Here is an 11302-nt window from a genome sequence, read left to right as displayed (position 1 = left end):
AATGCAACCGATTTCTGTACGTTGATTTTGTACCCTGCAACTTGGCTGAATTCTTGGATCAGTTCTAGTAGGCTTCTGGTGGAGTCTGTCGGGTTTTCTATGTAGAGTATCATGTCATCTGCGAAGAGTGAAAGTTTGACTTCCTCTTTGCCAATTCTGATGCCTCAAAACTCATTTTTAATGCTTGACTCGTATTTCTTCACGTGGCTCTACCATAACTTATTTGATTCTCGTAACTATTGTTTTGGCAAAACGAACTTGAAATGTATCCACTACCTTCGATGAGACAGGTTCTTAATTTAAAAGTGTTGTTGGGAAAATCTAATCAGGATAAAAGGGTTTTTACCTAAGGAATTTTTTTTTTCTCCAATTAGGTAGCCTTCCCAGCCCAAGAGAGGTCAGAGTTACACACGGTAGAGTGAACTCTTGCATGAAACGAGACAAGGGCTTTTACTGTGGTTACTTCTTGGTGCTCATATTTTTGAAAGATCTTACAGCGCTTCAGAGCAATTGAGGATTCACTTTTTCATATTTCTGTCCTTTTATTCCCGGAATGAGAAATCAATTTTCTCTGCCTCTGGTGAGCATGTGATTTGAAAATATTTTCCTTTGGTTATGATGTGCACTTTGCTAACTCAGGCCAAGCTGAGCGGCCACTGGGATGGACAGAAACCTGACACAGAGAAGTTCCCACAGTATCTCTGAGTGGTAAGTTCTCCGGCGTCAGCCGTCCTGCGCAGGGGCCACTCCTGGGCAGGTGACGTAACTGTCTGACTATTCTGGGCTTGGAATCATCAGTCCTGGCTTCGCTGCGAGCTGTGTGGCTTTTGGAAAAATCTCTCAGTCTCACTGTGCCTCCTCTTCCATCCCTGAAGCCATGAGACTCTGCTGGGCTCAGAAAGTCTGCCGTGAGAAATAACCAAACGGAAATCTTCTCCTGAGCACTTCATACTGTACAAATTCTTAATGATGATAAAGGTGCTGCTTCAAATTTTAGAGCTGCCTCCTAAAACTGTTCTACTTTGTTTTATTTATTTTTAAACTTTCTATTTTGAAATAATTTCAAACACAGAGAAGGTGACGGAATGAACTGCTTTAACTAGATTTATCAGTATTTCCCATTTTGTTACATTAGCTTCGTCATTCCTTTTCTATGCATATAACAATTTTTTTCAGAGTTCTTTGAGAGTAGGCTGTAAAAATCACTCCCATTATGCTGTCATACTTCAAGATGTATTTTCTAAGTATGAGAATATTCTGTCCATGTCTATATCGACAATTCCCCAGCCCCTCCCCAGGGTCCCATCCAGTATAATAACTGTACTTGGCTGTCGTATTGAGTCATATTTAAATTACTGTCTTCAGGGGTGCCTGGGTGGCTCAGTCGGTTAAGCGTCCGACTTCGGCTCAGGTCATGATCTCACGGTTCGTGGGTTTGAGCCCTGCATTGGGCTCTGTGCTAACAGCTCAGAGCCTGAAGCCTGCTTCAGATTCTGTGACCCTCCCCTCTCTGACCCTCCCCTGTTCATGCTGTCTCTCTCTCTCTCAGAAATAAATAAAACATTAAAAAATTTAAAAAAATAAATTACTGTCTTCAAATGATGCCTTTCCCTGCTAATGAAAATACAAGATGCTCAAGGTCAGAGATAGAGAAAATAAAGAACGAAAGGCCCAGTTACCTTCTGAGGTTTCACTAAAAGGGCTGCAGTCTCTGAGGTGACCACGCTCACAATAGTGGTTATGTCATCTTTGAAACGGTCGGAAAAACGAGTCCTCCGAAAGTTGTCCCGTTTGTCCATGTTATGTACGTACTGGGCCATGCTTTTCACCTGCAGAGGGGGTGGGGGAAATGTCAACACAGAAACCGGCGACCCGCTTCTACACTGTGGAAAAGCGGGGAAGACTCGGAGGAAGGCTCCTTCACAGTGGACTTTCTAACACGTGATCTGTGCTGGTAGTTGCCCAAGTGGGCTCTGGACAAAGAATGCTCCTGGTGCCCAGAGGGTTACCATGGTGGCAGGGGGTGGGAGGGATGTCCTCTTCTTGACCCCACGTCGGGGGGCTTCCTTCTCGCAGCTCACAAAGCCAGGGAACGTAATTCTTTAGCTGCGGTGCTACAAGACTCCCTTGCTCTCTACTGCCTACGGGAGGGAAGGCAGACACGGACTGGGCTCCCAGGGCCGCCCGGGCATCCCTTGATGATCGAACTCAACACATCACACAAAAGGAACTGTTCATGATATGAGGTCACCTCTGTCCCCAAAACCACAGTAAGGAGAAGAGGGGAGAGATGTTTGCCTGGAGTTTCAAGTTGAAACAGAGAGTAGAGTTTTCTAGAAACAATTCTGTATTATGCTGGGCAGAAACTTAGCCACTATTTAGAACGGTGCCTCTAGGCGAAGCTATGTTTTGAGTTCAATAAGACTAACTTGTTTTATATATATCTATTTAAAAAATACATATTTATGTATTTAAAATGTATATTAAAACTGTGTATTTTAACAAAAACCCTCTATCTGCTGGTGATTGCCTGTATTATGACTATTACAACATCAGCACCATGCCTGCCACCATTTAAAACCAAGATCCTGATTTGTTTTTTGGACTTCTCCCCGAGGCCCGGAGATCCGTGGGTCAACACGACCCCCCTTGACACCATCTGAAGTTGTGTCTTGTCCTTGTTGGAAGTCGCTTAGGGCCGCAGGAACACTCTGATGGGCAAGGCTGGGAGTTCTCACCCTCGGATGCCTACCGTCGGAGGTCATTTCTGTGTATGTGCCCAGGCTAGGCAGAGAGCCGTTCGGAAATGAAATGGCCCCGGGAGTTAACCACCCACACGGCCTGAAGATGACCCCCTGGGCCAGAGCTGGAGGAAGAGGGGACACAGACAGTTATATGGGAAAATGCATTCCGGTCCCGAGGGCTACTCTCCCGCACTGTCCCGCAGATTTCCGTGTCTAGGAATGCAGAGCCAACAACTTGCACTAGCAATGACACCAGCAGAGACCAAAAAACAAAGAGAAGGTAAAATTAGAAGAGAATAAGACAGGCTGGATGTGTATTAGGCTGTCAGATAATACCAGGCCCAGCTTGAGGAAGCCCTACGGACATAATAATCCTAAAGCCCAGTGTAAGAACCACGGATTCACTTCACTGTAGGGTCCTGCTTGGTTCAGGACACACAGATGTGACTGTCCCCCCAGAGTCTCACACACTCGGTGGGAGGGAAGACCAGGAATGAGAGGCGGGGACGGGACCTCATTTCTGTCTGACAGCAGTGTCTCTCTCTCTCTATGTACCTAACAAAGGACCTAGGGAAACAAGGCCTCTTTGTTTTGAGCTGCCCTGATCCTGATTTCCTCCTGGCGAGCTCACCCTGGTGCGCCAGGCGTTTAGAACTCCCTGTTCTATCTGGCTCCTGCCTGCTGGGCTTGGCCACCCTACAAGCAATAAATAATTCTCACAATACGGTGCTTCCGACGAATGGCCTCCTTCCAGACTGTAAGTAACCTGCTAGCTACCGGGTCCTTGGGCTCTGCCCGGAGGAACTTCCACTAGATGTACCCGTGGATGCTTGGTCGATTATTTGCAGGTGGGAAAAGGCAGGAAAATGCATTCCCCCATACCGGTCTTGGTGACCCCTTCTCAGCAGGGGGAACCCGTTGGTGCAAAACTTCATGTTCGGAGTTAACTCCGTCACCCATTTACCTGTGGGTCCCCAACATCTGGCTCAGCAGTTTCTCAAGAGGCACAGGGATTTATTCATTAGCAAGTGTGAACTGGCCCCAGGCTTGTGTTCAACAGCTCTGACAATGAAGTGGTTGTTCCTTAGCGCCTGGGCATTAACACAACTGAAGGGTGTTAAGTGACCCAGGTTGTTGGCTAAGTCTAAGGAGATTGTCCTTTCTTTCTCTTCAGGCTTCTTAGAAAAAACAACTGTTCTGGGTTTTAAATAACTTCCTGAACGCCCACCAGGCAAACGCACAAACGATGCAGGCTGGACTGGACTCCCCCCCCCCACTCCCCGTGGTCTGGGATCAGTTTCCTTGCAAACTTCTGGCGGAGACTAACAGTTTCCGTCTGCGTCCACCCCGGCACCTCCGTGCATTTCCTGGGGTTCTGTGTCAGTCTCTGAACCTTGGGAGGCTGATCTCTACGGACGACAGCTCTCAGGCCTCCTTGTCCCTGGGCTTCTGGCTGGAGTTGGCTAATGGGAGGGACCAGCAGGCATCAGTGAGGGAGAGGACACAGACACCCTGCGATACGTCCACACCGCTGACCTCATCAGGGCTGCGGCAAGCTTCTGCCGGTGGTGACGTTCCTGTAGGAATCCAGCTCCTGTCATGGGGACCCTCTGCTCTGCCTCAGCTCTCTCTCAAGTCCCAGTGACTCTGTCCCCTTCCCTAGCTCCTTACAGCTAGAATAGACAGATAAAGCCTCCTCCCTCCGTCTCTCGCCAAGCCCATGTGCTCCCACGTGGCACAGTCTCTTCGATGAACGCTATGCGGTGAAGGCTTCTGAAAGGTGCCAAGGCCATTCTATCAGGGTCCTGACACACTTCGGTTACAACACGCAGGCCCTGGGTAAAAGCAACGCCTTGGGTGATCTGCCTGTTGACTAGCCCCTTCCATTGGCTCAGATCGGCAGGAGCTTTCCTTCCAACTCCCTCCTCTGTTTACCATCAGGGACTCCAAGAGGGAAGGGGGGCCATCAGCCTTAGCTTTTGCTTCCCGTCCAAGAGCCACCGAGCCCTGGTCAATAAACACGTAAGATCAAAGAAATGTTCACCTTTCCCATGGCTCTTAGCTCCCTGCAGGTAAGGGCAGTAAAGAGGCACAGACAAAGCCTCTGGGGACTCACAGACTCCTCCTTACGGCCACCATGCTTCCTGCAACCCCATTTATATATTGGGGGTGAAGGAAAACTCTCGCCTCCAGGCTGTTCGGGGACTAAATGAGATGATGCTTAAAACGGGGCCCGGCGCATAGCTGGGAAGAGGCACACTACATTTGGGATGTGATTATTTATCCTTCCTCAGGGATGCCAGCAGTTACGGGATTATGTGAAGGACAGTCACTGTGACACCTTCAGAGAAGACAAGCAGAGCTCTACGATGCCAGGCGGAGCCACTCAGCCCTCAAAAGGCTGAGTTGACTCTGGCCGGGCAAATGGCAGATGAACTAAGGTTGGACGAGAGCCCCGAGTCTCTGGTCTTTGGGGGCTGAGCGGGCTGGGCAAGCCCTACTTCAGGCTTCATGTCCTGTGTGTGTGCAATGGGGCTAACTCTCGGGGTACTTATCACACACAAGTCTTTACTCATGTTTCAAGGATGTAGTAAGGAGCCCTTAGAGCTGCTACTGGAACCCTTACATAGCAGGGTTTGAGAACCATCATCGGAGCTTTGGCTCTCCGGTCTAGCAATTGTGCTTGTAATACATCACTACTAAACAACATCTAAGAATGATTAGGCGACGTGCGTGTACCTATGCGTGATGTGTATGCATAAGTGACGTAAGACATTTTTTAATCGGGATACTTGGAGACTTTGAGATTCGACAACATCCAATTTCATTTTTGCTACCCGACCTTTTCATGTGCAATCTGACAGACGAACTCAGTTTAAGGTTATTTCTATGAACCGCCTATAGATGGGTTCGGGCCCAAGTGACTCTCCCTCATGTAGAGAAACGTGACGGTGAGTGGGGTAAGTAGAGGGATGCGAAGGGAACACGTGTTGGTATCGATGCTTCTCGTGCCTCAAGAGAGTTTTTTAAGGCCAGTTCATTTGCCGCAAAAGGACAGAGCTCCTGCCTCAGAGCTAACGCCGTTGCTGCGAGACTTGTAAGCTGCCGCCATCCGCCTTAATGAACTTGGCTTTTCGAACGGCTGGGTATAAAGACCCTTTGCTCTGTTGAGGCCTCAAGGGGCAGGGATGGTGTGGACTAGTGGGTCTTCGGGGTGCCCAGAAGTCCCCCAGGGGGACAGGTTAATGCACACTGCTGGGTTCCTCCTTTCCTTACCACATTCAGTAGTTCTAGGGAGGGTGTCAAGAATCGACTTTATTTTTACTAAACACCCCCCACCCCGCGGTGATTCCGCTGTAAGAATTCGAGACTGTGCTTTGAAAGCACGTCCCTCTAGCAAACACCTTTCCCAAGCTAGGAGTTGGAACTTGGTGAAAAGCTAAAAGATTTGAATCCTGGATGTGTTTTTTGTGGCATGGGCCGGACTTCCTTTTAACCCGACTGCACGTCAATTCTCACTTCCTCCCCAGGATGACTTTTATTTTTGTTTCCTTTGACTCCTTGTTGTCTAATACCCCATTATCCAGGACTGTTCCCTTTTACTTAGACTTGAACTTACATAGATAAACTAGAGCTCCGGGGAAAATGCTACCATCTCTCTCTCAAAAAAAAAAAAAAAAAAAAATTATCGACTTGATGTCACAGGGGAAAGAACCCGGTGCCTATAAAGCTGACTCTGACTCTATCATTAAATCCTAATCCACTCCTAACCCTAATCCCTGAGATGGTCTGTATGTACATTTTTATGTACAATGGACTCTTGAACCGCATAGGTTTGAACGGCACGGGTCCACTTACATGCAGATTTATTTTTGATAAGTACAACACAGTCCCATAAATGTATTTTCTCTTCTTTATGATTTCTTAACATTTTTTTCTTTTCCCTAGCTTACTTTATCGTATGAGTACAGTATATAATACACATGACATACAAAACATGCATTGACTGTTACGGGTAAGGCTTCTGGTCAACAGGAAGCTCTTAGTTAAGTTGTGGGGGAGTCAAAGTTACATTTGAATCTTCACTTTGGGGGGGGATGGCACTCCTCCCCCACAGTGTTCATGAGCCAGCAGCAATCGGCGTCTACACTTCTATCCCTTTTTCATTTACCATCATATCAAAATTTATCTCCATTTATCAACACTGATAAAATGGATATTCTTAGTTGCTTTCGGGTAAAACCTTTTCACTTCTGGTAACGATTTTTAAAACATGGGTATTGGTTTTAAATAAAGGAATACAGCTGTGCCTTTTGCCCTTCTAGTAGAGATCTGATAGAAGTCGTAGGGTAAGCAGATTGACAAGTTTCGTTCTTTTTTTCCCCTAATAAATATCAGTTGGTGCTTTTCTGGTACCAAGTAGTGTGCTGGGTCAATGGAGAAGGTCATTAAGACAGACCCAAATCCTAGCAATCGAATAAGTAATCCAGAAAGACAAACTATAAATTGTGATAATTGCTGGAATGGAAATAAACAGGCCGTTTAAAGAACAGTAGAGAGGAAGACGTATTACAGCATAAGCTGGTCAGAAAGACCTCTCAAGGGAGGTAACATTTAAGCTAAAACCCAAAAAGAGGAATCTAAAATGCATGTGCCTGGCAGCGATGGAAGGTATGGAGAGAAGAAAGAGAATCTGAGAAAGGCTTTGAGGCTGGAAAGACCATCTTCCAAGCACCAAAATGGGATCAACGTAGCTGAATGAGGAGGGAAAGGAAGATGGTATGAGCTCAGGTGAGAGACGGAGGGAAACATAGTTGTGTGAGAGCTTCGTAAGCCATGATAAAATTTGCGCTCTATTTCCGGTACACTGGAAATCAGTGAAGGGTTTTCAAGAGGAGAGCGACACGATGTGTATAGAATCGGCAGCCCTGTGCAAAATGAACACAGGCAGGGGAAAGAAGTTATTGCAAGAAGCACCCGGCAGGTGATGGATGGTAGCTCGGCCAGGTGGGGGCGGCGAGGATGATGAGAAGCCACAGGCTGGAGGTACATCCTCAAGGTAGCATCAGCAAGAATGGCTGGAAGATCGGCAGAGGACTGAGGCAGAGTTGGATTTTAGGGAATGATCTCAGGTTTTCAGCAGAAGCAGCTTGGGGGATAAAACGTCAGTCCCTAACGTGGGCAACATCCCTGCCTTTCTGCAACGTGTTCCTCCCGCCCTACGGAGCAGAGACACACACGTGCCAGGATCTTACCAGAAGCTCGAAGAAGAACCATGCGTACTTGAAGACGGTTTCTCTCACCATCCCGGTGCTGACCACCATCTGCAGGGCAAGCTCCTCGTGGAAATGCTGGACAACGACCACAGAAACGAGTCTGAGATGCCAAGTGCTTTCTACACCAACCCCTGTCCTCTCCTGGACCAACTGCACTAGCTTGGGAGTCGCTGACGCACGCAGCCTAGCTGTCCCAGACCACAGCTGCGTGGCAAGGTCAGTGCTGAGGTAACTCGAAATGGAGAAGGTGGGCAGGAGGAGGCTGGTGGTGGTATCATGGAAGACGGCTGGGTCTGAAGGAGTGGCCTCCATCCAGGGGATGACTCTGCAGTCGGGACTGAGACTGTTAACTTTCCCCTCAGACCCTGCCACCAATTGTCTGTGTGACCATGTGCAAGCCATTCCTCTCTTTGCCCTCAGTTTTCTCATCCTTAAATCTGTTGGTTGGTAGCAATGGTGGTCAAGCTGGGATGTGCGTCAGAATCCTCTGGAGGGATTGTCAAAACACGCAGACTGCTGGGTTTGCCCTCAGGGTTTTGGATTTGGATTTGGTATGTCTGGGGCCTGGACCTGAGAATTTGCATTCCTTACAAGTTCCCAGGTGAGGCTGGCGCTGTTGGTTCAGGGACCTCATTTTGAGAACCGTTGCCTAGGTGGTACCTGAACTCTCTTCCAGGGGCGCCTGGGTGGCTCAGTCAGTTAAGCATCCGACTCTGGCTCAGGTCAAGATCTCATGGTTCGTGGGTTTAAGCCCCACATTTGGTTCTATGCTGACAGCTTAGAGCCTCGAGCCTGCTTCAGATTGTGTCCCTCTCTCTTTGTCCCTCCCCCATCCCCTGCTCATGCTGTGTCTCTCTCTCTCTCAAAAATACATAACCATGAAAAAAATTAAACCCTCTTCCAGATGGGACAATTCTTGTTCTTACAGTCCCACTAAGGCATTGTGGGAGACATGAGGGGTTGGGCCCCTGAGCAGATCCTCTGTGTTAAACAGTGGTAGCAGCCTGAATTCAACATTTCTCAACTGCTATGTCCCAGGGTCCGAGGCCAGAAGGTTCCTCAGCACTGCTTTATGTCTACGCTTCCCTTCAAGTTATCCAACTGCTCGACAGTAAACGAATCCGGCAGTGACTTTGGCATCTTTGTATATTTCCCATTCCCTGGTGTACATGGCTCCTTACTGACGCTCTTGACAACAGCTCTGCTAGGGAAGAAGTTCAAGAGTATAGGTAGCGCAACCAATTCATCTCAGTTTGCCACAGGCTTGGTCTGGAAACAGAAAAGACCTGCATCCCAGGGAATCCTTGGTCCTGAGCAATCTGAGATGGGTGGTCACCGTAACCAATGGCAAAAATGGTATCTGGCTACTTTCTGTGGTTTTCACTAATCAGATGATCATAAAACCTAGAATAAATATAGAAGAACTAATTTTTTATTGTTTTGTGGGCGAGAGCTAAACTATTTGAGGGGCACCTGGGTGGTTTAGTCAGTTAAGTATCCAACCCTTGATCTCAGCTCAGGTCTTGATCTCAGGGCCTTGAGTTCAAGTCCCATGCTAGGCTCCATGCTGGGTGTGAAGCCTACTTAAAATAAGAAAACAAAACAAGAAAACTGTTTGAGCATCCTAATGCCACATGCTAGGGTCCTGGCAAACGTGGCAGTTAAATCTTGAATTCAATCCCTAAAACAAAAATGGATTACAGCAAAGGTTGCCCTTGATAAACCTTTACAGCACTCACCCTGAGCCGTGTGCACAAAACCCAATTTATTATCTCATGGACATTAACATTACTAACTCTAGGGAGACCCACGGAAAAAAATCTATGTGCAGGTGGCTAGGTATTCTAACCATTTATATCCTTAGCCGGTTAATGGTGATGGATGCAAAATGCTTAAATGTTTCAGCTTGTCAGGAGGTGCCTCCTCCTTGACTTCCAGGTGAGTCAAACCTTTATCATCTTAATACACAGAAATGCATTTGTCTGCTGTTTGGAGACCGCCAGGAAGCTCACCCACCTGGGAGCACCAGGAGGCGGAATGTTAATCTAGCAGGTGGTCTAAGTGTGCCTATGATGTAAGTCGGCTACGCCCAGATCTTGCCCCTGTGGGAGAGGCGGCTCCACCAGCTTCAAAGGTAACTTCTGGAAAATAGGTCAGTTCGACTGCCAGAGGCTTATGGCAAGAAGAGATTAGAGGATAAGCTGCTTCTTAAAGTAATTCACGTTGCTTACCAGGCAACATTATTGCAAGAACACCTTGCTCCGGACGTTACAGAAGAGAGCCAAGCAGCTAAAGCCTTTTTTGCTGAGCTACCGAAGAACCAGTCTCAGCTTCCCTCTGCCACGAAAAGGTTCTCTTCTGGTCAGTGAAATGAGCAGGAACAAAGTCAGAACAAGGCCAGTGCAAAGCCAAACACGATGGCCTGCCCTAAGGATGCCAGGCGGTGGGCAAACCATGGTTTTGAAAAGAGGGACTTTGTAACCAGTCATTGCAAAGCCCAAAGCTCAGGTTTAGAGTAAGTGAAAAGGTGATTTGCAGCACCTGGTCCCATCTTCTTTCGCTTCTCTGGAAATTAACTCCTGGTACCTCTCCCCAGACATACGGTGCCCGGATTACCGAAAAGCCTGCACCCTCAGGCCCCGGCAGGGTCCCCCACCCCACACGTGATCTTCCCGTCACTTGGTCCAAAGTGAGCTGAGCTAATAAGGTTCCTTCCCTCCCTGCGTGTTTAGTAAACATTCCCTGTGGTGTCAGCTGTTGCAAATGGCTTACAGCGTTATCCTTCCAATCAGCATATTTAGATTTTAATAAGGGTCTTGAAAGACACACAAGGACTTAAGTAACTCCCCTAATGGAGCAACTCCTGGGTGCCTGGCAGAGGGGAAAGCCTAAGAAAGATCCACCACCCCCACCCCTTAGACCACACAGGCCGTGACAAGGACCAGAGAATTTTATTACAGGATGTTCTGGTGGGCAGTTTGTGAAGACTCCGAAGTCATAGGTAAAGCTGCTTAGAATGAATTGTGTTTAAGTTTATTTATTATTTAGGAGAGACAGCGTGTGAGTGGGGGAGGGGCAGAGAGGGAGGAAGAGAGAGAATCCCAGGCAGGCTTCCTGCTGTCAGCTCAGAGCCTGACAAGGGGCTCCATCTCATGAACCGTGAGATGATGACCTGAGACAAAATCAAGGGCTCAAGTGACTGAACCACCCAGGTGCCCCTGATTAGAATGAATTTTGGGGCGCCTGCGTGGCTCAGTCAGTTAAGCGTTCGACTTTGGCTTC

The 11302-nt window shown here is 47.9% G+C and overlaps 1 protein-coding gene across 2 annotated transcripts in view; it reads right to left on the bottom strand.

Annotated features, from left to right (window-relative positions):
• Window positions 1-11302, bottom strand: part of DOCK8 (dedicator of cytokinesis 8) — a 225444-nt gene that overhangs the window by 56880 nt on the left and 157262 nt on the right. For both annotated transcript variants that reach the window (XM_039249540.1, XM_039249541.1), the window contains 2 exons: window positions 8000-8095; window positions 1680-1829 (listed from right to left, as the gene is read on the bottom strand). In XM_039249540.1, the coding sequence (XP_039105471.1) occupies window positions 1680-1829; window positions 8000-8095 (246 nt within the window). The remainder of the gene's footprint in view (window positions 1-1679; window positions 1830-7999; window positions 8096-11302) is intronic.

Source organism: Hyaena hyaena, unplaced genomic scaffold (assembly GCF_003009895.1).
Source record: "Hyaena hyaena isolate Hyena2069 unplaced genomic scaffold, ASM300989v1 scaffold_341, whole genome shotgun sequence".
NCBI lineage: Eukaryota > Metazoa > Chordata > Mammalia > Carnivora > Hyaenidae > Hyaena > Hyaena hyaena.
Note: the sequence above shows the minus strand (reverse complement) of the source record. Positions and strands in the feature narration are given on the sequence as shown.